Here is a 26453-nt window from a genome sequence, read left to right as displayed (position 1 = left end):
TTCATCCGTAAGGATTTCCAAAATCAGAGGTGATCCATGGAGCTGGGCAGCTGGAGGAGCTAACTGGAGCCTGGGACTGAAGGGGGAAAGCTGGGAGCAAGGGAGACTCATTTTCCATACTGGAGAGTTACATGTTGTGGATTTCCATTAGAGCCCATGGCATTGGCTCATACCCAAATGCAAGCCTTGGCTTGGATCCCTATGCCCGGGGGATGCTTGAGCAGCCATGGCCAGTGCCTGGGTCCTGGCACAGTTCTGGGCCCCCTGGCAGCCCCTGGACCCCCAAAATCCAGGTGATGTCAGGAAGGAACTTCCAGGAGCTGTAGAAGTGGGGCTCAGCTCGCAGGGAGCTCCACCACTGCTTTTGAGAAGATATTATTCCTGGCCCCGTGTCCTCCTTAGATGACATGGATGTAGGATAACAAGCCCTTTGAAGCGTGCTGCTGGGATTTAGTGTCACGCTGTCACAGCTGTGGGAGCTGCACTGAGCTGTAACTCAGGGATCCAGATGAGTGTCCTCGTCCTGGCTGCAGCCAGAGCCCATGGGGAGTGAACAGGGGCATGCAAATCCAGCCACAGGGGTGCAGAGGGGAGTGACAGCCCCCTGGAATGGGGATCCTCTGCTGCATTGCTCTGTCCCATGGTGCCAGGGGGCTCAGGGCTGTGGGTACATGGACATAGTGCTGTTCCCAACCTTTGCTCGGGAGGGACGGTGTTTCTGAGGTGCTGAGGAGCTGCTTTCCCTTCTGTTCCCTCTTTTTGCTTGCTGGAGCTCCTGCTGGTGGTGCAGCTGCGGCTGGCATGCTCCCAGAGCACAGCCCCGACTCAACCATCTCTTTTTTTATTCCTTTTCCTCCTTTTCCTTTCCCTGGGAAGAGGCCAGGAGAGCAGCTGACCAACCCTGAGCGCTGGCTGAGCCTGGCGCTTTCCTGACACAAAGTGAGGAGGCTCTGCCCGGATTCCCAGGTCTGCAAGGTTAAGCACAGAGTTATCCAGACCGATCTCCCTTTTTCCAACCCCAGGATCCCATTCCTGCAATAGGTGTTTAACCCCCAGAAAGCCTGGCAGACTGCCCCCAGGGGTTTGGCTCTTTGTTCCTTCCTAGGGGTGAGGGCAAAGCACCCCAGGACAGATGGCTGCGGCAGGAAGGTGCGAGGAGACTTCACGGGAGTGAAATCCAAGCTTCTGGCAGAGAGGAGGGATCGTATGAGCAGCCTGGCCACTCAGCCCGGCTCCGAAGGCACGATTCCAAGTGCAAAGCTTTAGTCTGGGAAGGAAATTTGGTGCCAAATGCAAAGGCATCCAAAACCTGAAGCACGACAGAAGGGATAACTGTGGGGTGGATCCCGGAGCAGCGTCATCTGCTCGGCAAGAAGGATTCTCATGTCTCGCTGTCTTGCACAGCGGTGTGTGATGTGCCAAAACCAGGAGCTGAGGGGCCAGGAGTGTCCTTGGGAGGGCAGCTCTGCAGGGTGACCCCAGGGAAGGGACAGCAAACCTGGTCCCTGGGGCTGCCAAGGGACATTTGGTGACGTCCTCCAGCCCATGATCAAGGGCACCACTGCGGGGACCTGGCACAGAGGGCAGGAGTGGGCAGGCAGGCACAGGAGTAACAGGGGGAGTGAGGGAATGTTCTGGAAACTGGTCAATTCAGGGCAATTTCAGAGCTAGTCAGAATGGCTGAAAATATTTAAAATTCAAGAGAGAATCTCCATCTGACTTTTTAGGGTGGATTAATGGAGCATGGCAACATTCTGTGGATGAGATGCTTCATCTCGGGTAGAGTGGTGGCTGGGGGACAATACTGAGGACATCACTTCTGATGTCCCCTCTGCCACCCTGCATCTCTTCCATGATGATGGGGCTGCACAGTGATCTGCAGAAACAGGCACTGCATCTCCTGATGCTGATTTGAGTGCAATTTCAGTAAAAAAACAGGCTACTCCTGACAGTCCTGAACTTCCATTTGCAAAGACACAAAGTCCCTAAATTGACAGACCACTCTGGCATGAGCCCTAAGAGCTCCCAGTGCACCCAGTACACCAGCACATCCCCTCCCACCGCAGGAGCTCTGCAGACACAGTTTAGCAATGTCCTCGTGGACATGTCCAATGTCCTGAGAACATCCTTAGAGACTTCAGACCATTCCCAACACTGTTGGGGTTAATCCGCTCTGGGGCAAAGGGGAAAGATCCTGGGGCAACACTTTCCAAAGCAGCCACCCACTGCAAAGCCACCCCAAAATTTGGGGTCCCAAGACAAGGAAAAGCTCCTTTCCAGGGTACACAGCCCCCACCAGACAACATGTTTCCCTCCACTCCTTATCATGCATCCATATTATCCATGCAGCAGTTTTTAAACTGCTGCTGGACACTATATTTACATAAATATGTGAGCCAATGAGGTATAAAACCCTGGTGAGCTCTAAATGGTGAATTAGGTTTTTGGAAAGAGGATTTTATCAATTTACTGTGAGTGCAAATCAACAGCAGAATTTACAAACCCATCAAAAAGCGAGGTGACAGTTTGGAATTAATCCTCTGCCCCAGGCACACGATGTACCTCCACAAACATCTCCCAGCATAAATATATTTGAGAAATAGTGAAGGAAAACGTAACTCCTAATGCCTGTGCACGCTGGCGGCAGCGGGAGATGAATGGAAGCGAATGTCATCGGGAAGGTGCTGCCGCCTCCTGCTTTATTTTTATCCAAGACTCAGTCCCCAGCCTCCGCTGAGGTATTGCAGTTTGTGCCAGAATTTTCCCCCAAGAAAATTTCCCCAATAATCTCTCTTCCTCATGCATTCTTTAAAAAAAAAAATTAAATTTAGTTCCTCCACACACCCACCCCCCAAACAGCCCCCCCCTCCACCTCCATCCCCCCCCCACCCCATCCCCCCGCTTGGAGCAGCCCTGGAGGCAGCGTGGCCTGGGGGGACGAGTTTCTGCTTCCCCCCCAGATCGGAGGGGGTGGGGTGTGGCTGTGGTTTTGGGACAATAACTGGCACCGTTGGGGTCACTTGCGTGCTGATGGTTTCAGCGGTCAGGGATTTCCTTGGATCGTGGGGATGCTCCGGGTGCCCGCGGTCCTCTCCTGGGGGGAGCCGAACTCTCTGGCATCTGCTGGGCAATGGTGCTGCTCCTTCTATAAGGATGGAAACCAACTTTCAGCGTTCAAACCCAGTGCAGCATCCTAACAGGTACAGACATTCCCATTCCTGCTCCTTCCGGGCCCTTGGAGCTGCATCTCACACAGCAGAATCCGTGCTCGTCGTCTGGAGAGGGGCTTGGGCTGCTCTCCTCTCCCCTAGAGGTTCAGAGCTGCCACGGAGATGAAATCAGTGAGGCAATATCAACTAAAAGCCAAAACTTTTCAAGCTTTCTAATCACAACTAGAAAGGCTCCCTTTCAGCTTTTGTTTCCAGCTCACAGAGGAGCCCGTGGCTGCCAGCGGCGAGATCGCTGGCTTTGTTGTGGAGATGACTGTGAAGGACACAGGCTGTGTTCCCATTTAGGAATGCATTGAGGCTTTCTTGGAATTCATTAGGAAAGGTAGGGAGGGAAGGGTGCAGCAAAACCAGAGTCCTTGCAGCTGCAGCCCGCTCCCCAGGGGCAGGGCTTTTCAGTTTTTCTGCTGCAAAATGTTTTTTACAACATCTAAATTCGAAAAGGGTTCCCTTCCTCTGGTTGGGGTTTATCTGTAGCCTTCAAGGAAAGGGAAGCTGCACCTCCAGCAGCCCAGCTGGTTCCCCAGCACCGCTGAGCTGTGGTTCCAGGCAGGACCCCCAAGTCTCCTTCCTTGGATCCATCTGATATGGCTGAATGGCTCTGCTAGAGCTGAGCGTGGAATCCTGAAATGGTTTGAGTTGGAAGAGACCTTAAAGATCATCCCATTCTACCCCCTGCCATGGGTAGGGACACCTTCTGCTAGACCAGGTTGCTCCAAGCCCTGTCCAACCTGGCCTGGGACACTGGGGCAGCCACAGCTTCTCTGGGTAACCTGTGCCAGGGCCTCACCACCCTCACTACCAGGAATTTCTCAATATCCCATCTAACCCTGTCCTCTGGCAATGGGAAGCTATTCCCTCTTCTCCTGTCACTCCAGGCTCTTGTCCAAAGTCCCTCTCCAGCTATCTTGGAGCCCCTTTAAGCACTGGAAGAGGCTCTAAGGTCTCCCTGGAGTCTTCTCTTCTCCAGGCTGACCACCTCCAGCTCTCCCAGCCTGGCTCAGTAGCAGAGGGGCTCCAGCCCATCCATTGGCAGGGTGAGGCACAGGGTGACTGTGATTTGTTTTCCTGGTGGGCACATTGTCACCCAAAGGCACAAACTGAATTGAGTCGTAGCAAACAACATCTCTTGGAGTGGCTCAGGTATCCGATCAAACTTCCATGGGGGAGGGTTGTATTTTTCCACATTTCCACTCCACTGGTATCAAACTGGCCTCAGGAGCAAAGTCTTTCTTAAATTATACAGCATTGCATCCTTGATCAAAACAAGAAGCCTGAGCAAATGGCAGAGGCAGGAACCTGCCTAAAGTCAGGGCTACGATCCCGGAGTCAGAGTCACCTCTGAAACAGGGGTTTAGCTCTGAAAGTTCCTTCCTCAGCCCCCCAGCACCATCCCCAGCTACAGGCCAGAGCCTTCTCTCATGGAAAATACTTTATGCATGCCCAGGACCCTTCAGCCTGATCCCTGAGTGTTCAATATTGCATGTCAAAATGGCAATGCTTAAAACCAGATTTATGTCTCAGATATGCCTCTTTTAATCATACTACACTGCTATCAAAAGGACATTAAAAATTATGGTTACCCTGTAGGAACATAAACAATAGCAGCAGTGAAAAAACCCTTATCCAAGACGAGTGACAAGCAGGGTTTTATAATTAGCTGATTCTTTACCTGCTGGGAAGAAGAGTTGGGTGTTTTCTCACCACCTTTCCCCTTCACCAGGGTGTGCCAAAGATAATATGAGCAGAAAATGTGCCCAGACACCAATGATACCACACGTGTTTTACAGGAATACAAAAGGAACATCTGACACAGCCCCTCTCCACATGCTGATTTCAACATCAAAGCTCTCTGGAGAGGCTTGTGTAGCGATGCAGCTCCCTGAGCCAGAGTGGCACTTCCCAGCATGGTACTGCTGGTGTGACACGGTGCCAAAGCTGCTTTGATGGGAGTAGAAAAGCTGGAAAACCAAAGAGCTGCCCACTAGGAAGTGTGATGGTCTCCAGCAGGTCCAGGTCCTCCCCAGCACACCCATTCTGAGGCAGAGCTGGGGGTAGAAATGAGCCTCCAGAGCTGGCATTTTAGGGTTTTCCTGGTTAACTCAGTCCATCTGTGATTAATGAACAACGAGGATGTAACTTGAGTGTGTGGGGTTTCTGATTTTTCTATTTGAGGATTTTTTTGGGGCAGAGTAGAGGAAAGTAACATTGCCCAGTCCCTTACAAGGGAGATGTGCTTCCATGCCCCTTGTCAGCATCCTTGTGCTTGTTCCCAAGGTGGAACACAGTGGAGGGGCAACAAATCCCCGTGGGCACAGGAGAAGGTGACACATCCCCACGCTGGGCAGGTGCCCTGATGCAGGTGGGGAGTTCCCTACAGGAAGTGGGAGAGGCAGAGACACAGTTTCTGCTGCTGGCCACAGTCCAGCTGGGGGACCAAATCCTCTTTGCTTGTTTACAACATGCTTTTAGCCTTCCCTTTCTCCATTTTGGGGAATCCAGGGATGTCCTGGGTGTTGGTGCTGCCCTGGTAGCCACACTGGGTGCAGAGGATGGGGTGTCCCACACCTCATTAGCTGGGCACAGCCGTCACTGCCCCAGCAGTCCTGGGCAAAGCGCCCAACCTCTTTGTTCCCAATGTACTTGCACCTCCCAAAAGCTTATCATTATCCTTTCTGATATAATCAAGATCAATCAAACAGAATAATAGAGCAGAGGTCAAGGGAGGCTTTTACTTCCTCGGGGAACAAGGGGCTGCTTTCGTCAGAAATACCAGGGAGCCAGCTTAATTGTTCTAAATCTGAGAAATTATGAATGTGCTCTGTAATTGCATGTTCTCCTGCACTGGAGAGGGAGGAGAGACCTGGGAGAGGCTTTGGATGGGAGCTCCCACTGCAGACACTGCACCTCCAGCCTTGGGGGCTGCTGCCACAGAGTAGGGTTTTAGGATTTAATGCGTCATGCCACCAATACTGTGCTGAAAGGAAACTCTCTGCCCTGTGCCTGCCCAGCTATTGCTGTGTGGGTGCACATCAACGAGGAGGAATGCAGAGGGATGTAGAGGTTGCTGGAGCCAGGCAGGGGACTCAGCAGGGCTGCACCCAACCCCAAGAGTGAAGCTGCTGCTTGCCATGCAGGAGGACTGTGCTCCTTTCCTGACATCCTGATGGCTAATGAAAATATATGTGCTATCTGTATTAATTAAAATAAAGTGCAGTAGCTCGTCATAAGGCTCCGTGGGAGAAGCTGTACATGGGTTATCATCATCCAGCACAGCGCTGTGCAGCAGTGGAATTAGTTCTGCCAGGCCATCTTTAAAACACAAATCACTGATGGCTGATACAGCTGACAATTAATTATATAGAAACCTGTGTCACTGGAAATGAGGTGAGGGCTGAGGAGCAGCAGCAGCAGTCCAGGACCCCGCAGGGATGGATGTGGGGTGGGCTGTATGGTCCCAGGGTCTGGGGCAGGGCAAGGGGGTAAAGCTTGTGCCAACCCCAAACTGCTGCTCAGCACCCCCAGAAAAACTCCATTTTTAGTGAGAATTTTTTTTTTAGAAGTTAAAAACTGAATTTCAGGCAAATCTTGTCTGCAAAGGGGTTAGTTTCTGAAGGAACGAGCCAGTGCAGAGGCACATCCCTGGCAAGGAGACTCTGGACACTAGGGGCATGGTGGGAGCTGTGGTTCCCATACAGATCTGTGCAGCAGGATGTGCCCATGGGCACAGGGAGCTGCTCTGCTGCCAAACTCCAAATTGTCCTGACACAATGAGGATCTGGCAACAAAGTGCAGGTTGTTGCTTTTTTAGGAGGAAAACACTAAGTAATGGAGGGGGTGACTGGCTGACAACCTGCATCAAGGCCAGGCTGGATGAGGCTTGGGGTAACTTGATCTAGTGAAAAGTGTCCCTGCTCACAGCAGGGGGTGGAACTGGATGAGCTTTAAGGTCTCTCCCAACCCAAACCATTCTGTGATTCTACGGTTCTGGGATCACATCTGCTGGCACTGCTCCAAGCTGTGAAACATCGTCTGGGAGCCCAGCACATCCCATCCCTCGGCCATCCCGTGCAGTTCCAAGCTCTGCCCTCTCTGCTGGGGCACACGAGGCTGGCAGTGGTGCAGGAATGGGAACAGAGAGCGCCAGCTGTGCCCTAGCTCCTGCCAGCCTCGGCAGCACAGACCGTCCCCATAATCGATGGAGCCCAATAACTGTAATAACCACAACCATCAGTAACCCTCCGCTTTCCCTGCCTTCCTGATTGCCGGCAGCGGGGCCGTTCACAAGCTGTCAGGAGTCATTAGGCACTAGAGCTGCATCATTTCAGAGCGGTGCAACAGGGTCTTTTCAAGGGCACCAGCATGCACCGGGCAGCACCAGGCAGCACTGGTTCTTGTACGGTTCCTGCACGGTTCCTGCATGGCCTCAAAGAGGAGAAAATGCAAAGAAAAGCATTGCCTGGAAAAATTTCCCCTCCAGAACAGATCTTTGGGATGATGCAAACTGTGACCATCATCAGGACACACTGACCCCGATGCCTGACCCAACACAGTGTCCCAGCAGGCAGAGCTGAGACCCCACTCTGTCCCTCGGGAGGGAGAAACGGGCTGTGCATGGACTGAGTGTTGCAGGGGATTGAAGCACAGTCTGGGGTACTGAGAACCCCCAGCCCTGTCCCCAGTCCCTCACCCTGAGCAGCTCCAGCTCAGCCACCTCTCCCCCATGCATGGTGTGATCCCGGGTGCTGCATCCCTGTGTTGGGAACAGCCTGTCTGGGTCCATGGGGAGAGCAGAAAACACCTGTGTGCCCTGTGCCAGATGTCACCCATGCCATCCTCATTGCTCTGAGACACCTCTGCAACCCAGGAAGAAGGGCAGGACCTGGTGGGCTTCAAATCCTGCCCTGAGATGCCCCAGGGCAACTTTTGGGGTACTACAAAAACAATCTTTTGGAGTACCCCTGGAAAAACCCACGGAGGAGAGCAGGCAAGGGCAGCAGTGGTGCCAGCCGTGTCCTACCCTGCTGCTACAGGAGAGGCAGTGATGCACCTTGAGGTGCTGCCAGTTCTGCTGCTCTCACAGGAGCCTGGACTGGAGCCACACTGTGATTCCTGTTACATCCTGTGAAAGAAATATAAAGAGCTGCCAAACAGATTGAGCAGAGGCAGCTCAGCTCTCCCCCGTCACTGCAGTCACTCAGGAGCTGTGCTGTGAGCTCTGACAGGAGCCAAACTCTCCAGCTGCCCCAGCCCAGAGAGCACCAGTGCTCTGGTCACCTGCATCTCTAACATCACATTGTCACCTCATATCTCCACTTCTGGAGAGGAAATCAAAACTAACCAAACTGTGAACACACCACAGACAGGTAGAACAACAGGGGAGGTTCTGAATAGTCAGATATTGCATGGATGTGACTGCCTGGAAGTGAGTCCATGAATGATTTATAGCCAGGCAGAGAAACAATCAGCGATTATAATCAGAGTAAACTTTTTCTCCCCAGATGTTTTAGGGTTGTGTATCCAGTAACTGCTTTCCAGTGTCCCCAGGGGCAGGGAGTTTGACTGAACCCACTGGATGAGAGCTTATGCAATTCTGGGGTGTCCAGTGGGTTGCCCGGGCTGTTCACCCTCACCTGGCATGTGCTTAGCCAAGGCAGGGTAGGAAGGGACACAAATGTGGTGCCCACACTCCCACAGAACCCCTGGCTGGCACAGCAAGGGATGCTCCTTGGAGCTTGAGGACATCAGAGGTAAAACCCTTCTGGTCATGGCATTCCAGCCTCCCCAGCCTGCCCAGGTGGGTCCCAGGTGGCAGGAACCGCCAGGGCTCTGTGGTTGGGGCTGAAAGCACAGAGGGTCCTGGCTCACTCCCTGTGAGCAATGTCCTGCCCACAGCAGAGCTGCTGAAACCTGGGCTGCAACTCTGCCAGGGTTCCTGCATCCCTGCCAGTGCTCTTGTGTCCCTGCTGGGGCTCCTGTATCGCTTCTGGGTCCCCTCCACCACCCCAGAGGCAGTGCCAGGGCAGAGCACCCCTGCCAACACCTTGGCTTGTGCAGCACTGACACCGAGAGGCACTGGCATGGCAGGGACACAGCTGAGCAGAGCCCAGCCAGGCAGGAGCCCCCAGGAACCCCTGTGGTGTCACAGCACGAGCAGAGCATGAGCTGCTCCCGAAGAGTTAATCCTGGTACTCACTTCTTCAGATCTGCTCCGCTACGTCTTAACAGTGATGGGAGATTAATTATTTTAGCTGCAGAGAGCTGACTAGAACGGGGTTTTGTAGCTAAATATACTCTCTCTTTAGGAACCCATTTAATTTTATGCCCTGATGTAGACGGCTGGGCTGAATGATTGGTGCAGAAAGAAGGAGCTTCTCTTCCCCCACTTCAATTTGTACTCTGAAAAACTGCCAAAATACCCAATTTCCTCTCCCTGGGAGGGCCCTGAGGAGCAAACATCCCGCTTGGGGAGCCCAGGAGAGTTACAGGATGGATCTGCCTCTTCTCCTTCATCCCTGTGGATTCCTCATCCCTGGAATTGCTCAAGGCAAGGTTGGACAGGGCTTGGTCTAGTGGAAGGTGTCCCTGCCCACGTCAGGGGTGAAACTGGATGATCTTTAAGGCCCCTTCAAACCCAAACCATTCTGGGATTTTGTGATCCCTGTGACAAACCTCTCTAGAGTGAGGACACCCATGGGGACACGGCAGCAGAGGACAGGGAGAGCAGGTCCCCCTGCCCTCGGATTCTGTGTCTGGTGCTGGCTGTGGTAATCCTGGGGGTGCATCTGGCCAAGGTGGAGTTCTGGCACTGGGGATTTACCAGGAAGACTAGAAAGCTCAATGGAAAACTTCCTATTTGCACCTAGTGAGAGGCTCAGCTTCCACAAAAATTAATGCCTCCTTGAACCCACTGGGTTAATTCCTTTCAGCCAGGTCTGTCTGCCTGTGACAGGCACAGATGTGCCTTTCTTATACCTGACATCATAAAAATCTCTGATAAACCAATCCCTGCATCAAAGTTCTGCTCTCTGTAATGGCTTTGCCCCCCTGGCCCCTGGTCCCCACGAGTCCGTGTATTGCTCTTGGAATATCAGGATAATTCCTCTCACATTGGCTGGGGAAGCAGTGGGATCCATTTAGGAACAGTCAGCACGCGATGAGTTGTATCGCTTCCACACTGCGAATCTCTTGATTCCTCCATAATTGGATGAGCCTCTTTAATTCCTCTTCCTCATTAGCTGCTGGTGCTGCTCCTCCCGTGTCCTTTTGGGAAGGAGCTAGGCAATTCCCAGCATGATTTCATCCCTGGGTATTTGGGGCTGTGCCAGGGCTGCTCTGTGCTAGGTGGGATACAGGGGTGAGGGGTCCAGTGATGCCAGGGCTGGGGCATCGCTGGGACACACAGGCTCCAGAGTGAGGGGACCTGCCCAAAGCCACAGGTGCCTGCACGGAGCTGGCGTGGCCAAAACAAATGCCCGAGAGTCAAAGCCTCATTGATTCCAGCTCCATGAAGCAGCACTGGGGAGGAAAATCTATTTTCCTCATAGCTCAGAGAAGTGTGTAATTTCCCAGCATCTGTCAGGCCGCTGCGGATCGTTAGAGCAGTTACGAGCTTCTCGGGAACACGTGGAAGGGAGAGGTTTGCAAGTTTAATTCCCATATTCCTGGTGGTGTCCTTGCTCCTGAGCAGAGTCAGCCAGGCACAAGCAGCATGAATTCACCAGTCAGGCACAAGTAGGATCAATTTGCCACTGAAACAGGTTTTTAGGAGTGTTTTGCTGTCGGAATGTTGCCCGCCGCCTGCAGCAGTCCCTGACAAACTCCCTGCTCCCACGTGGGACCAGGAACCCCCTCACCTATGGCCAGTCCAGGGGGCTCTTCCATCCGATTCAGCCTGGTGCTGGGATCAAGTGTGACAATGGGTATGTACTGTCCCCCAGGACCATGTCCCAGCCCCACATCCTCTGCCAATGCAGCAGATCCCTGAGTCTCTTGCTATGAGCAGCAGGCATTGGTGAAATGCCTCTCTTCCATCCCTGGAATTGCTCAAGGCCAGGTTGGACGGGGCTTGGAGCAACCTGGTCTACTGGAAGGTGTCCCTGTCCATGGCAGGGGGAGTGGATGAGATGGTGCTTAAGGTCCCTTCCAACTCAAACCATTCCAGGATTCAATGATTCCATGATTCTCTCTTCTCCTCACTTCTTTCCAGACAGAGGCAGATTTGCCACTGGATGCGGGAGCTGCAGCCAGGTGGGCAGTGGGGAGGAGAACCCCATCCTTCCTGGTCATGGCTTCTCGGGCTGGGCACCACTGCCAGCATCCTCACCCAGTAATGAGGGGTTTCCATGGCAACCTTATTTGAGCATCGCAAGTGACACAGATGTAAATTTTAAAATGAAATATTCAGACCACAGTCCTATGAGCATAAATAAACCCCTGCACATGGGCAATTTAACAGCATTTTAAAGCAGATTGGAAACTCCCCAGGGCCACCGGAGTCTCTGTGGCATTGGGAAATTCATGGGAATGGAAAGAAATGCATCCTGACCCCATCCTGCCCCAGGAATCCCAGTGCTCAGCCCCATCCCAGCCTGAGCCCAGAGCAGGATCAAATCAACAGGGAAAGGTGCTGGTTCACCTGCACTGCAGAGGATGTGGCAAGTGGGGACAGCATGGGAATGACATCCAGGTGCCCCCTGGAATGGGAGGCAAATCATTCCTGGAGATTCTTGACCTCTGCTGCAGTGTCCTCCTGAGCAAAGGCTGGGCATCTTTTTTCTTCTGAATTATCTTACATCAATTGCTCCGTGGAACAGTCCATGTTTTCATGGTGTGCAGGACCGAGCACTGGAGTCCTGGGGCTCCCAGCACCCCTGTGCTGCCATCCCTGCCGGGCAGGACCTGGGGACAGGCACCGCTGCTGTGTCCTTGTGCCACGTCGGAGAATCACTTTCTATTTTCTCTGACTGCAGTGGAAATGTTTGTCTGAAACTCACCCACAGCCCTCCCGCTTCTGCCTCGCCGGGGGCACAGAGTCGCCTTTAAGAGGAGAGCGGCACCGAAAGTCGGGGTGCCGCGGGCAGCCCCTGCTCTGGCTGCGCTTCCCGGCGCTCCCACGGGGATGACTCACCCGGATCGGATTGCTACGGCTTTATTTGCTTACAGGGCGAACCGGCAGGATGCTCTTGAGGAAAAGTGGAGGGTTTTTGCCATTGGAAAAACTTAATTTGTTGAAACTGTAACTGCAGGAAAACGTGGGATTCACATCTCCTGCCTGGAGGCAGGCGGCCAGCAAGGCTGCTTCCGGCTGTGGGGACATTTGGAAAATGAAAGACTGTTTTGATTAAGGCTTTTCTGCTCTTCAAGATTCAAGGCAAAAGTCTAAAATCTGAAACTTAACCAAAAAATTTCCAATCCGTCACAGCTGAGTGTTTTCACGGGCACAACATGCTGCTTCTCAGATCTTCACTTGCCACCCAAACCCTCTGTTTTCCTCCCTGAGGGTGAAACCTGTGTTGCAGGTGCTGGAGGTCGATGTGGGAAGAGGCAGAAAAGCAGGAGGTGCCCAGGGTGCTGCTGCCCCTTCCCACACACCAGACCCCACTGACATTGGGTTACATCAGGGACTGGCCTCAACAGCCCTCTTTTGTCCAAGATCTGGATAAGCCCTGTATGAACTCATCCTCCTGACAATCCAGTGCATGGTAGCACCTGCCAACCCTCCTTCATCACTTGTGTGGGAATTGGGAATTCTGGGGGTTCGGCCTGCATGCAGAGGCTTGGGTGCTTGGGGGTTAGGGATCAGTCCTGGATAAGGTGCTGGGGGGTGCAGGATCAATCCCATCTCTCCGTGAGGGCTCACATGAGACACCAGCAGCAGCTCCAGGACGGATTAGCCCAGCCCAGCACCTGTCAATCTGCCTAGCCCGTCACACAGGCAGAGCACAGGGCTGAACACCACCATTAATAGCATCTGGATAAGCTTTATCCATTTCTGCTATAATCAGATCCTAAACCCTCCTGGACAGTGACTCCTGAGCTCGAGCAATCCCGCTGCCGTTCCCAGCAGCCGAGGAGCGTGTGCTCATTGTGCGGCAGCGATACCATCGGCATTGGTAATGGGAGCCCGCGATACAGCCACTCCTGGTTTAGCCCTTTCAGGAGCACAGCGGCAAAATGAGGCCTTTGTGATTATTCCAGCATCCTTTTATCAGGCATTTGCAGCTCTGTAATTCCTCTAAGCCCCTCTGGCTGAGGTATCTCAGCAATCAGGTTTGCCTGCAGCTCTCCAGCCACGGCGCCTCTGGAGCAGCAGATACTTCTCTGCCACCACTGCCCACAGGACAGAGTCCCATCTCCCTGGCTGGGGCTGCAGGGATCCTGGGGACCCTCTCACATGTGGATGAAACTTCGGGGCTCCCACGGGTGGTTGATGCCCTGCAAGCACCTGTGTCAATGCTGGGTCTGGGTGAGAGGAGACGCTCTAGGAGCCCTTGCCCTGCAACCCCTCCTGTCCTGCTGCCTTTCCAGACCCCTGTGGCATCACCTGAGCCCTGAGAAAGGGCTGTGTCCCACTGGCAGCTCCCACAGTGCTCAGCACCCTCATCCCATCAAGGAGCCAGAGCTTCCGACACAGCTAAGTATAAACCGCGGGGGAGTGCGGCTGGTTGGAGACATCCTCCCTGGAGCCGAGCTTCCTTCCACGGTGTTTACACGCTGGTATCCAGGCAGATCCCAGAATAGACCTGAAGAAGAGCTGTCGCTTTGCATTAAGGTCACTTGTGCTCCAAACTGTCCTGGATGTGTCTGTCCCATCCCTGAGGAGCAGCCGCCCGTGCCCACAGCGCTGTGCAGAGCACAGAGCCACGGGTGCCACATCTGGGGGAGTAGGGGCTGCAGGGCCACAACAGAGGCTTCCATGGATTTGAAGAAGCCTTTCCAGTCCTGAAAGAGAGCCTGCAGAGAGCTCCTGATCAAGATACAAGATAAACCCCTTGTTCATCTCAATAGCATTTATTTCCTCCACAGCTGATTTAGCAGATTAGATCAAGGTCAAACGTGACCATTTCTCTTCCACCAGCTCAGTGTCTCCAGATTGATAATTTGTGAGAACAAGATGGATTTTGGCAGCCAATGAGAGTCCTGCTCAGCCTGCCCCAGCCCCAACCCCAGCCCAGCCTCCTTTGGAGCCAGATCATCTCTTACCCTGTGGGCCTTGGAGGTGGGAGAATGGCTGTGTGCATTGAAATCAGCATGAAAAGGCTTTCCAAAGCCCACCCCGATCAATACAAAATATGGAAACCCATTGCAATCCTTCCTTAAGGATGTGGATACTTGATTCTGTCTCCTGAGATGGGGTCCAGGCAGGACTGAGCGAGCAGGGGGCTGCGCTGGGGCTGTGGGGCAGCTCTGAGGTAGGTGGGGAGGGAGTAGAGTCTGGCAGCCTGGGGATGTGCCAGAGCACAGCTCAGGTTTGGGGGTGGTGATGCAATCTGGAGCTGAGATCATTAATCACTTCTCTTTCTTGTAATGTGGAATAAGCCTATATTAATCCTTCATGCCAAAGCCCCTGCACGTCCCCCTCCCTGCCACAGCCTGGCTTCATTCCACCTTCTCCACTTCCCTGGAATGCACATTTGCCCTTTACAGACTGAAGCATGTTCAGTGTCTCATTAAAGAGTCACTTTACAGGGTGTTTTATTTCATGCTTTGTTAAGGACAGAATCGGGTAAATGCATCCTGGCAAAGGATCTAATAAGGAATTAGTCAACTTTCCAAAAGCATAAAACATGGTTTAATGGCAAAATCCATTAAGAATTAGGGTTCATGTGACAAATAACCCAGGGATGCTGGTTTGATGTTTCTGGGAATACACTGGCTTTAAGGACTTGGGATCCTGCAGGAACACTCTGACTGTCCCACTGTCACCCAGTGTCCCATCATGTCCCACCACATCCCACCGCATCCCACCAGCCAGTGAGCTCCATCCCCTCACCTCCAGGACTATGCTGCCTCCTCCTTGTCTGAAACCCCCATCTGCTCCCATCACAGAGAAAGCCTTTTGCTGCAGAGCACTAAAACCAATGAGCTGACCTGTGGGACAGCAACCACCATAATGGACTTCAGCTGCGAGAGGAAGGCAATAGCCCAAGAAAGCTCTGCAAAACTCCTCATGACAGGAGAGTTGACATTGGCAATGCCTTGGAGACCAATTCTCCTCCATCAGCCCATGGCAGGATGTGCATCAGCCCATGCCAGGATGCCCATGGGGGCCAGGACCAGTCCAGGGTGGGACAGAGAGGGAGGCAGAGACCATCAGAACAAAGTGGAGGTTGCAGGGTCTCCCAGGTCCTACTCCCAGCAGCGTGTGTGGGGACACCAAGGCACCCAGGGGGAGTCAGGGGAGATTATTCAGAGCTGACACCAGTTGGTGGTTGCAGATGATGTGTGTGAAATGTCTCCTAATGTGCTAAGGGAATCAGCTAATTGATTTGCTGAACCACTTGCTAATTAAAGTATTAACGTTTTAACTTGTGGGAAACATAGTAGGAGAGGCCAGAAAACCCTCTGGGGCCAGAACACGTTTGCTGGTAGCTGGATCCATGACTCGACTGGCTGGCAGCAGGACACAGTGGCTTGGGGTGGGCACAGCTCCATCTCTAGCTGTCCCAGGGGTGAAGGACCAGCCCAGGTACTGACAGTGTGTCCAAAGACTCTCTAGGACCAAGGACTGGAAGCAGCACAGGGGCTGTCAGTGAATTTTGGTGACTCCATCCTTCAGGATAACTCACCAACCTTTGTCTTTCCCTCTTATTTCTTATCCTCAACTCTTACCAGAAACTGCTCTGATTTTCCAGAAGATGGAGCAAAGTCAGTTTTCATCAGTTGCTCAGTCCCTCTACACAGGCTCTTGTGTCATTCCTCCATCCCCGTGGGCAGGATCACCCAGCAGTGTCCCTGTGTTTCAGATTTCACATCCAAGATGTGAAATCTTTTTTCCTTTTCATTCGGGTCTTGCCTAAATTGGTAGAATTGAAACACAAAACCCCCAAGTTAGGTCTAGCCCAAGCATTGTGCTTTTGTCTAAAGCACCTGCAATACTGACAGTGGTGATGTGCTCGGGGTGATCCAGAGGTTTATCTAGAGTCTGCTTGGGAAAGAAACCCTGGCTGCTGCTCCAGCCCCCCATCCCTGGGAGAACTGGCACTGTGGTGGGCACATGTCCTGGCTGCCCCCATGGGTACATCACAACAGCTCAAACTGTTTTTGGGAGCAGGTCGGTGCCTTCGTGTGCAGCTGGAAAAAGGGAGCACGTGCCTGGGCAGCCAGCAGTGGGGCTGGGGGCTTGCAGACCCCCCACACCCACACAAGGGCAGGGATCCTGCATTTTAGGGGCTCCAAACCCTCCCAGGGGAGCTGAGGGGGCTGGAATTACGGTCTTTAAGTACCGTGCATTAAGCACTTTCCCTGGCAACTGCTGTTTCCATGGAAAGCTTTGACTCTGGCTCTCGGAGCTCTCTGCAGTATCTCACAAAGATCACCCTGTATTTCACCCCACAGACCACAGCCCAGACACCACACTTGTGGTGGGTAAATCTGTATTTATGCAATTATCCCCTGGCTGGGACAGTGCTGGGGAGCTTTGGTCACTTGCTTTTTATCCCACAGATTGTGTTGAGTTTGCTCAACACAAGGGGTGCCTAAGGGGGCTCTGCGAAGGCTTGTGTTGCGCTGTGGGGATCACAGCAGAGAGCAGCAGGTGTTCCTTCAGCCACAGCTTCCCAGGGGACTGATTTCACACCAGCAGCACAGTTACAATTTCATGCCCAGACTTGCCCAAGTCCCACTTTTTCCTGTTTTTTTTTCAGACAGTGGATCAGGGGCGGCGCTGGTCCCTGTCAGCCCGGACCCTCTTGCTGCAGATGATCTGGTGGACAAGATGGTCGGTGGAGCTGCAGAGTTCGGGCACGGCACAGGTTTGGCCGGTGGAGCTGAGGATTTTGGGCATGCCAAGGGTTCAGATGGTGGAGCCGAGGAGCTGGGACATGCCACTGCACTCAACCTGCTGCCAGCCACGGAGGACGGTGCCAAACCAGCAGCAGAGGAGACAACGTTGCTCATGCAGAGCCATGTCCTGCCAACAGCCACCACGGCCCCCAGCACTGATGCAAAAAAACCTGTCCCTGTTAAGAAAAAGCCACCAACTCCAAAGCAAATAAATATGGGAAGAAAGCACCCAAGGCTCAAGCCCACCCTGGCAGGGCCCCCTGGGACTGCCTCCCCAGCCAGCCCACTGCGCTCCCGGCTCCCCACCACTGCCCAAGATCCACGAGCGCCAGCAGAGGACATGGACCAGGGGCCCCCGGAGCTGCCCTGGGGGGACCAGGCCACCACCAGCTGCCCCACGCTGCAGATCTCCCCATCCACCCTACCCCCAGCCCTGCCTCGGCCCTTCCCTGACAGCACAGGTGATGCTGAGGAGGTTCCGACCGCGGCTCCCAGCGGTGACACCGTTATCCCGATGAACAGCGCGGAGAGAGACGCGCACAGCTCCTCATCAGAGGAGAGCCAAGAAACCACCACATCCACCATCATTACCACCACTGTCACCACCACGGAGCCCACCCCAGGTAAGATGAGCTGCCAGAGCACAGGCACAGGGGTATGGCACCTGAGGGGGAGCAGGTCTGTGTTTAGGGCAGCCCCCCAAAACTAGGACACCACCTGGGTTTGGTGGGCTGCCTAAAATCTTGGTGCTCAGAGGGCTGGAGCACATCTCCTATGGGAAAAAGCTGGGAGAGTTAGGGTCGTTCAGTCTGGAAAAGAGAAGGCTCTGGGGAGACCTTAGAGCCCCTTCCAGTGCCTAAAGGGACTCCAATAGAACTGGAGAAGGACTTTGGACAAGGGCCTGATGTGACACGACAAGGGAGAATGGCTTCCCACTGACAGAGAGCAGGGTTAGATGGGATATTGGGAAGGAATTCTTCCCTGTGAGGGTGGTGAGGCCCTGGCACAGGCTGCCCAGAGAAGCTGTGGCTGTCCCATCCCTGGAAGTGTTCCAGGCCAGGTTGGACAGGGCCTGAAGTAACCTGGTCCAGTGGAAGGTGTCCCTGCCCATGGCAGGGGCTGGGACTGGATGATCTTTGAAGTCCCTTCCAGCTCAAATCACTCCCTGATCCTATGATTCAGTGGGATCAGCTGACTGAGGAGAGACCTGGGTGCTGGGTTTTGGGGTGCGGGAGGGAGCTGCCAGGGGACGGTCCCTCGGTGTGATTGCTGACGTGTGTTCCCCCAGTCCTGTGCAGCATGAGCTTCCACGACCCCGAGGGCTACATTGACTCCACAGACTACCCCCCACTGCCCCTGCACGGGTACCTGCAGTGCACCTACAACGTCACTGTCTACACAGGCTACGGCGTCGAGCTCCAGGTGAGAAGAGCTTCAGTTTGGGGATCCTCACAGCCAGACCCCTGTGTTCACAGCAGCAAACTGTGCAAGGCACCCACAGCCCTGGGCACCACTGCCCTGGGCGCCTGCACTTGCTAAGATAAACCTTCCCAGGGAAAAAATAGATTTTTCTTGGGCCTCCTAATAAACAAACTGTACGAGGGAGCTGATACACCCTGAATGTCAGCGATGATCAAACCGCTTAAATGTCACACAATTAATTTAACAACGAGGCACTGGCAAGCAATTTGCTAAAAAGGTACTTGGTTTTGGTGGGAAGAACACAAGTCCCCTGGTCCCTGCATCCCCCTGCCTGCTGGGAAAGGTGTGGGTGGCCCCAGTGGGTGCAGGAAGCCCTGAGGCAGTGGGGTGGGCAGCCCAGGTCCCCTCTCCAGCCAGTGCAGGTGCTCACCATGTGCCCTCCCATCAGAGTGGGGCATTCTCACCAGGTTGATGTGCTCCATCAGCTCTCCCCAAAATACAGCACCCCTCAGCCTGATGAGGCTGGGAGCAGGGCAGCGGCCTCAACACATTCCAAACACTCTCCAGGTCAAACCAGCCCAGAGTCCCCATACTCTGGCATTCAATTCTTTCTTCTTGCGTTCTCTCCATGTCACTGTTTGCATCCAATTAACATCCATTGACTTTTAATCTGTGTAATTAAGAATGTGCATTAGAAGGAGCAGGGGTTCCACTGGGGTTGTCCCCTTCAAGTGGGCACACGCTGTGGCTGATCCCTGGGGTACAATGGCAAGGTGGCCACCAGTCCCAGAAGTGGGGCAGTGGTGACAGCACAAGGTGAGCACTGGGGTGTCTGAGCATCTCAGACACTTTTCCATGGCAGTAACTGTCTCCTCAGATCTGCAGGGTGCTAAAGACAGGCTGCTTTGCTGTAAATTCGCCTCTGCCCATAATCCATCAGGTGACACCACTCCTGAACTTGCTCTGTTGCAAGCCAAGGTTTTAATGGAGCATAAAATTAGCCTCTACACAAGCCCCCAAGCTTTGCATTTCCCTTTGTTGATGCTTCTGAGCATTTCAGACAAATTAAATCACAACAGCAGGTCCGTGCTGGCAGAGTGTGGCCTCATCTGCAGCTGGGCAGTGCCCTGAGCTGCCCGACCACAGCTGGGCTGTGAGCTCCGGGGGCTCTGAGGTGAATTCCATCTGGTAGGTGCCGGAGAGTGCAGTGCACCTTCCCCAGATGCCCCGTGTGATGTGGGTAATTGGTACAACTGGAGAGGTTTGGATTTAATTCACAACTCCTGGAGTGGAGATGGGGAGTAAGTCCTTATTGGGTTAGGAAGGGGATGAGCTTTCCTGCCAGGATGGTGTAATGCAGGAATAATTCAAAGGGGATTCCTTTCTTCATGTGGGTGGGCTGAACTGGGAGCTCTGGAGGCCAGAGCCACTCAGGGATGCTGTTTTGGGAGATGCCAGATCAGGCTGGGCTGGGAGCTCTGGAGCAGGTGCTGTGTTGCTCTGTGTTATGGGTGCTGTGGTGGGGTGACCTGGGGTGGATGGTCCCTGTGTGGAGCCTGAGCTGGTGCCCACCCCGGTCACAAGTGGTGCAGGGTCTCAGAAGGTCCTGCTGGAGGCTGAACATGGAGGGGGGTGTGAGAGCTTGGGGTCTCTACTTGGCTCCCTCCCAGCAGCCCCCCACATCCCTCACAGCAACTCGGGGACAGCTGTACCCTTGCCTGTCCCTGTGCCAGCCAGGCTGTGCCATGGCAGCCCTGAGAGCTGGGAGCAGCCAGCTCTCCAAATGCTTCGTGAAATTATATTTATTTTTAAAATTCTTGAATCTCCTTGGCAGGAAATAGAATTTCCCTAAAGAGGTTTTCTAGTGGGTGAGTGAGGCTGGCAGCCTGACTTGAGGATCCCTCCTGCCTTCCCAACAGGCTCTGGAGGAGCTGACATCAGTGCAGACATTGATTAAAGTTAGAACTGGTCCTCCCAGCCCCTGGCAGGAGCTCACACATATGGTCCCTCTCACAGCGCTGACGGTCCCTGGCATGAGGCCACTGCATCGTCTGGGCTCTCTGGGTACTCTGGACTCCTCTGATGATGCCAGCCTGGTGCTGGCACAGAGAATGGCATGTGACATTCACAGTGACACCCAGCTCTGGGCTGCTCTGGGCCTGGGTTTGCTGGAGGATAGGCTGCTGGTGGAGTCGAGTGGTGTGTGTGTGTGTGTGTGTGTCCCATGGCACCCAGCAGTGCTCCTTAGCTTCCTCCCTTCCACAGAGCTCTGCCTGCTCCTGCTGCTCTCCTGAATCCCCTTCCCAGGGCAGAGCTGCTCCAGCAGCACTCCTGAATGCTCCCCTTCCCAATTTCCTGGAGTGATTTGGCTCTGCATAGTGTGCATGATGCCATCATCACCAGAGGGAGCCAGCTGGGGAACAGGTTTGGCTGGAGGGATTTCAGAACAAAATGTGTTAGAAACACCCTGGGAACATCTTTGCAGGGATTCAGACCCAGCTGGGGAAGCAAAACTCTGTCCTGGTAGGAGCTGGCAGGAAGTAGTTAGCATTGTGTGGAGCCCACTCAGCATCCCTGGATCCCATGTTCCAAATAATTCATCCCAAATAACACTTCATTCCATTTATTAATAATTAGATCTGAGCCATCCCACAAGCTGCAATGTGTGCCAGCTGTGCTGGGGAGGCACATTTCTGGGACAAAACCTGGAAAGGAAGGAATGACCTGGGGCAGGTTGGGGGTTGGGTTTGCACTGAGCCCATGTTTCTGATGATGCTTTTATCTGCCAGGACCCAGCACCCTGCTGCAAAATAACGGCAAAATCAGCTCCTCCTGGATTAAAACATGGGCTGGGGTGAACTCAGGTATACTCTGACCCAGCCTGGGGGTGCTCAGTCCAGCCCCACAGCAAAGATCAGGCTTTTCCAGGGATTTTCCTTCAGGTCAGGCAGGGAGTCATTTGGTGGGACTAGGGTGGTTTCTCCAGAGGAAATCTCCCTCCTCCCAGCAGAAAGGCAGAGGATGCCAAGGGCTGTGTGGGGGTCCATGTAGTGCCAGTGGCTGTGTCCTACCTTGTGGGCCAGGGGGAGGTGGCATGGTGGTGACAACAGCCACCAATCCCTCCAGTCACAACATCATCGGGAGTGCTTGTAATCACAGGCTGGGCTGGGTGCTAAATATAGAGCCCTGGGCTCGCACACTTAAGGAAACAAACGATCTGATGAGCATCTTTCTGCTGAAATATGAGCCCATTTATTAAGCTAAATGGACGTGAAATGCAAATGTGAGGTTACTGCTCAGCTATTTCCAAATAATAATTAAAGGCTTTTGGGACTACTCATTAGACGCACTCGCTGTGTGACTCCCCACCACTCCCCCCACTTGGTGGGGTGAGGGATCCTGGGGAGGATTCCCGGTGCAAGGAGTGGATGGTGAGCACCGAACAGAGGGAGGGCTGTGCTGGTGCAATGCTCTGTGGGCACTGTGTGTGCCCAGGGCTGGGATGTGAGCCCTCACCTGGAACCCTTCACCCGCAGCTCACAGGTCTCTGCTCCCCCCCAGGTCAAGAGTGTGAACCTCTCTGACGGGGAGGTGCTCTCCATTCGCGGTGTGGATGGCGATGCCCTCGTGGTCCTGGCCAACCAGACCCTGCTGGTGGAGGGCCAGGTGATCCGCAGCCCCACCAACACCATCTCCGTCTACTTCCGCACCTTCCAGGACGAGGTGGTGGGGACCTTCCAGCTCCACTATCAGGGTGAGTGTCTCCCTGATGTGGGCAGGGGTGGGATGGGGATCAGTCCCATTGGGGTGCAGGGGTGGGAGGATGGTGGGCTCTGCCTGCACAGACCAGTTGGGCTCCTGTTGCACTGCCTGCCCATGCTCAGAGCATGGGGTGTTCAAGGTGTTGTGCCCAGAGCAGACGGTTCAACGTGCCCTGATGTCTTCAACTCTGGCAGTGGCTGTGCCTTTCACGCCTGCCTTGCCCTGTTTCTGTCCCTGTGCAGCAGCTCTTCCTACACACACTGAGACTGTGAGTCTATTTTTTACCTCGAAGAGCTGTAAAAAATAAATGAGTTCAAGCAAATTATTTTTAAAATAGAAACTGGGTCTGGGCAAGAGCAGTAACAGGTGAGGAAGCAGCAGAGCAGGGGGTTGGCACCTGGCAGCCAGGTCTGTCTGTGACATGTGGGGACATCCAGCACGTCCCTACGTTCACCCCCCTGTGGGGTGGTTGGGAGCAGACGAGCCCTAAACTCCAAATGGGTGTGCTTGTTGCAGTGTTTATGCTGAGCTGCAACTTCCCACGGAGACCTGACTTTGGAGACGTCACTGTGATGGATTTGCACTCGGGTGGAATTGCTCACTTTCACTGTCACCTGGGCTACGAGCTGCAGGGTCCCCGGGTGCTGACGTGCATCAACGCGTCCCGGCCGCACTGGAGCAGCCCCGAGCCCATCTGCTCAGGTATGCTGCCCACCCTCAGAGCTAAGGAAAACTGGGGTCCACAACCAAAAATGTAGTCCCTTTCTTCGTGCCATGGGTTGAGTGAGGTCCTGGGAGAGAGTGAGAGCGATGCCCAGCTCTGCACACAGCGCAGCCCAAGGTACTGCTGTTGGCCAGGCAGTGACTGCAAAATCTATCCCCTCATTAGGCAGGAAATAAACAGGAAATTATAGATTTTATGTGTAAGTGCAAGTATATATGTGTGAGTATAAATATGTACAGATAGAGCAAAGCTAAACCAGGCAAGAAGTTTGTGCATTAGGGACTGAAGAGAGCTGGGCAGGTGCCAGCGGAGGGGGTCATCCATGGGCTGTGGGAGTACAAATGCCCCCCTCCCCTCTGCCCTGCCCCATCCCCTTTGCCTTGCCCCGTCCCCCTGCCCATACCAGTGTGGCTGTGTTCTGTTCTGACAGCTCCCTGCGGAGGGAAGGTCCACAATGCCACCATCGGCCGTGTCCTGTCACCCAGCTACACTGGGAACCAGTCCAGCAGCATGTACTGCGTGTGGGCCATCGGGGCACCCCCGGGACAGAAGCTGCACCTGCACTTTGAGAAGCTCCTGCTGACAGAGAAGGACAGGTGAGGGTCCAGGAGCCACGTGGGCTTGGAAGTTCCCAGCTGGTCCCAGCTCCTACCTCAGACCTCCTGGGGCTGGGTGGGACACAGGGACTCCTGTCCCACGTAACGTGCCGTGTCCTGCCGTGCAGGATGGTGGTGTACAGCGGGGACACCAACCAGTCTGCTGTGCTCTACGACTCGCTGCGTGCGGAGAGCGTGCCCTTCGAGGGGGTGATCAGCGACGGCTCCTCCATCAGGATCGACTTCCTCGCGGAGGAGCCCGCGGCCGCCACGGCTTTCAACATCCGCTTTGAAGGTGCTGTGTCCTCATCGCGGTGCCCCGGGGGCTGTGCCCCGAGAGCTGTGCCCAGCCTCAGCCAGCACACCCGGCCTCGGGGCACTCGGGTAGTTACACATGGCTGCAGGAAGGGTCTCAGCTGCCGCTGGCACCAGCAGACCTGGTGCTCCCCTGTGCCACTGTCCCTGTGTCGCTGTGGGCACACAGGGTGACCTGAACCTCATGGGTGCTGTAACAGCTTTGGGGAATATATTTGTCTAGGAAAAAATAGGGAAAGAAATAGTGAAATGGCATTTCCTCCAGCAGGAAAGCTTGTTGGTGAGCTGAGTGTCCATGGGACATGTCTCCTGTGGCAGGGATAGGGCTGTCCTCCCACTTACCCATCTGCCATCCTCCAGATCCATCTCCTTCAGGGATAAGGTGCAGGACCAGCCCTGGCAGCTCACACAGCTTTGCTCCAGTCATTTAGGTGGATCCCACTGGAGGATCATTCCCATGGGAGCCCTGTGCCCCCAGGCAGGCTCAGTAGCACTCAGTAATCCCAGGGTGGATGGCTCAGCAAACATAGTGCCTGGCAGTGCTGTGAGCATGTCCCCACAGGAGTGGGGTTTTGTTAAACCTGCATGGCTCAGGGCAGATAAATTGTTGCTAATCCTAATTGCCTGTAAAACGTGCCATGGAAGAGGCTGTCCATGCTAGTGGGGATGCAGGGGTTGGTTCCTGGCTGGGGACAGTAGCAGAACCTGGGGCTCACCCAGTGAACCCCCAGAGAGGAAAGAAGCTCCATGTCCCTGTGGCTAACAGGACTTCTCTTCCAGCCTTCGAGCGGGGCCATTGCTATGAGCCCTACATCCAGAACGGGAACTTCACCACCTCCGACCCCACCTACAACCTGGGCACCACTGTGGAGTTCACCTGTGACCCCGGGCACTCCCTGGAGCAGGGCCCCGCTGTCATCGAGTGTGTCAACATGCGGGACCCGTACTGGAACGACACGGAGCCGCTGTGCCGAGGTCAGCCCCTGTGTCACGGGCAGTAGTGGGCAGTGAGGGTGAACACCCCCGTGACCCCGCTGAGCTCTGACCACCTCTCGCTCTCGCAGCCACGTGTGGGGGGGAGCTGACCGCTGTGGCTGGGGTGATCCTGTCCCCCAACTGGCCGGAGCCCTATGCAGAAGGGGAGGACTGCATCTGGAGGATCCATGTGGGTGAGGAGAAGCGACTCTTCCTGGACATCCAGCTGTGAGTAGCCCAGGACCTCAGTATCTGTCTCTGCCACAACAGAACACAGCCCCCTTTGCTGTAGTATCCCGTTCTCCTTGCCCCAGGGATCTTGCACCATCATGGGATCATTGAATCCCATAATGGTTTGGGTTGGAAGGGATTTTAATGCTCATCTCATTCCTTGTCATGGGCAGGGACGCCTTTCACTAGACCAGGTTGCTCCAAGCCCTGTCCAATCTGGCCTTGAACATTTCCAGGGATGGGGCAGCCACAGCTTCTCTGGGCAACCTGTGCCAGGGCCTCACCACCCTCACAGAGAAGAGCCATGCCATGTTCCTGTTCTCCCACTCAGAGCTTCCCTAATCCCTGTTGATGCACTTGGCACTGTGGGCAGGACTGAGTGCTGGTCCCTGAGTTCAAAGCACTGCTACACCATCCATTGCAGCAGTTTATTGCTCCTTCAGTGGCTTTGGAACTTGCCACAGGGAGTGACGACACAGCAGCACGTGGCCATGTGCCACGTGGGGTGACACACAGCACCATCAGGAGCCGGGTTATATGGGGTTAGGAGAACCTGGGGGCATCCATGAGCTGCAAACAGCTGAATCTTTGGGCTGAATGTGAAATACAGGCACTAAGGGAGCAGAGCCCAGCAAGGGGCTCAGCACAGGCTGAGCATGCCAGGATCAGAGGGAACGAGATCTGATGCTGGGGCTGGGAGCCCTTGGCATGGTAATGCTGCCTCTGTAGAGGGAGTCTCCTTTGATGCTATTTTGGGTTTTCAAGAGGAGGACGTGTTTCAAGTAGAGGCTTAGAGTCATAAAGGTTTTAAAGCTTCCCATAAAATCCCAAGTCAGAGCTCCCAGTGCACCTTTCCCAGCTCTGTGGGTGCTTGGGCTGAGCAGAACTGGAGGCCAAGTGATTTGAAATCATCAGACATAAATGTCACTGAGAAAATCGTGTTTGACAGAAAGCAGAGATTTACTACAAATGTCAGCTTGCCATGGGGATTAGCTGGGCTCCTTCCAAGAACATTCCTAATAAGTCGTTTGGGTATCAGCTCAGAAATCTCCTGTGGGGCCAGGGGCACCCTGCTGCTTCTCCCCTGGCCCTCTCCTGCCCTGGGAAAGGGGAGGATGGGGGTGTTCCTGCCTCAGCCCCTCCTGTGCCACCCAGCAGCAAAGCGCTGGTGCCGGCTATGCCCCCACTACTGGT

At 54.3% G+C, this 26453-nt stretch overlaps 1 protein-coding gene across 1 annotated transcript in view; it reads left to right on the top strand.

Moving 5' to 3' along the window:
- Positions 1-226: 226 nt before the first annotated feature.
- The window catches only part of SEZ6L (seizure related 6 homolog like), a 32315-nt gene continuing 6088 nt past the window's right edge, over positions 227-26453 (top strand). The window contains exons 1-10 of the mRNA XM_029961197.1: positions 227-293; positions 1106-1204; positions 17096-17857; positions 18523-18656; positions 22218-22410; positions 22935-23120; positions 23573-23738; positions 23867-24033; positions 24834-25028; positions 25118-25256. Of these exons, the coding sequence (XP_029817057.1) occupies positions 227-293; positions 1106-1204; positions 17096-17857; positions 18523-18656; positions 22218-22410; positions 22935-23120; positions 23573-23738; positions 23867-24033; positions 24834-25028; positions 25118-25256 (2108 nt within the window). The remainder of the gene's footprint in view (positions 294-1105; positions 1205-17095; positions 17858-18522; positions 18657-22217; positions 22411-22934; positions 23121-23572; positions 23739-23866; positions 24034-24833; positions 25029-25117; positions 25257-26453) is intronic.

The sequence above is a fragment of the Manacus vitellinus genome, unplaced genomic scaffold, assembly GCF_001715985.3.
Source record: "Manacus vitellinus isolate BGI_N305 unplaced genomic scaffold, ASM171598v3 scaffold_31_pilon, whole genome shotgun sequence".
In the NCBI taxonomy this organism is placed as follows: domain Eukaryota; kingdom Metazoa; phylum Chordata; class Aves; order Passeriformes; family Pipridae; genus Manacus; species Manacus vitellinus.
This window is presented reverse-complemented; position numbering and strand designations above follow the sequence as displayed.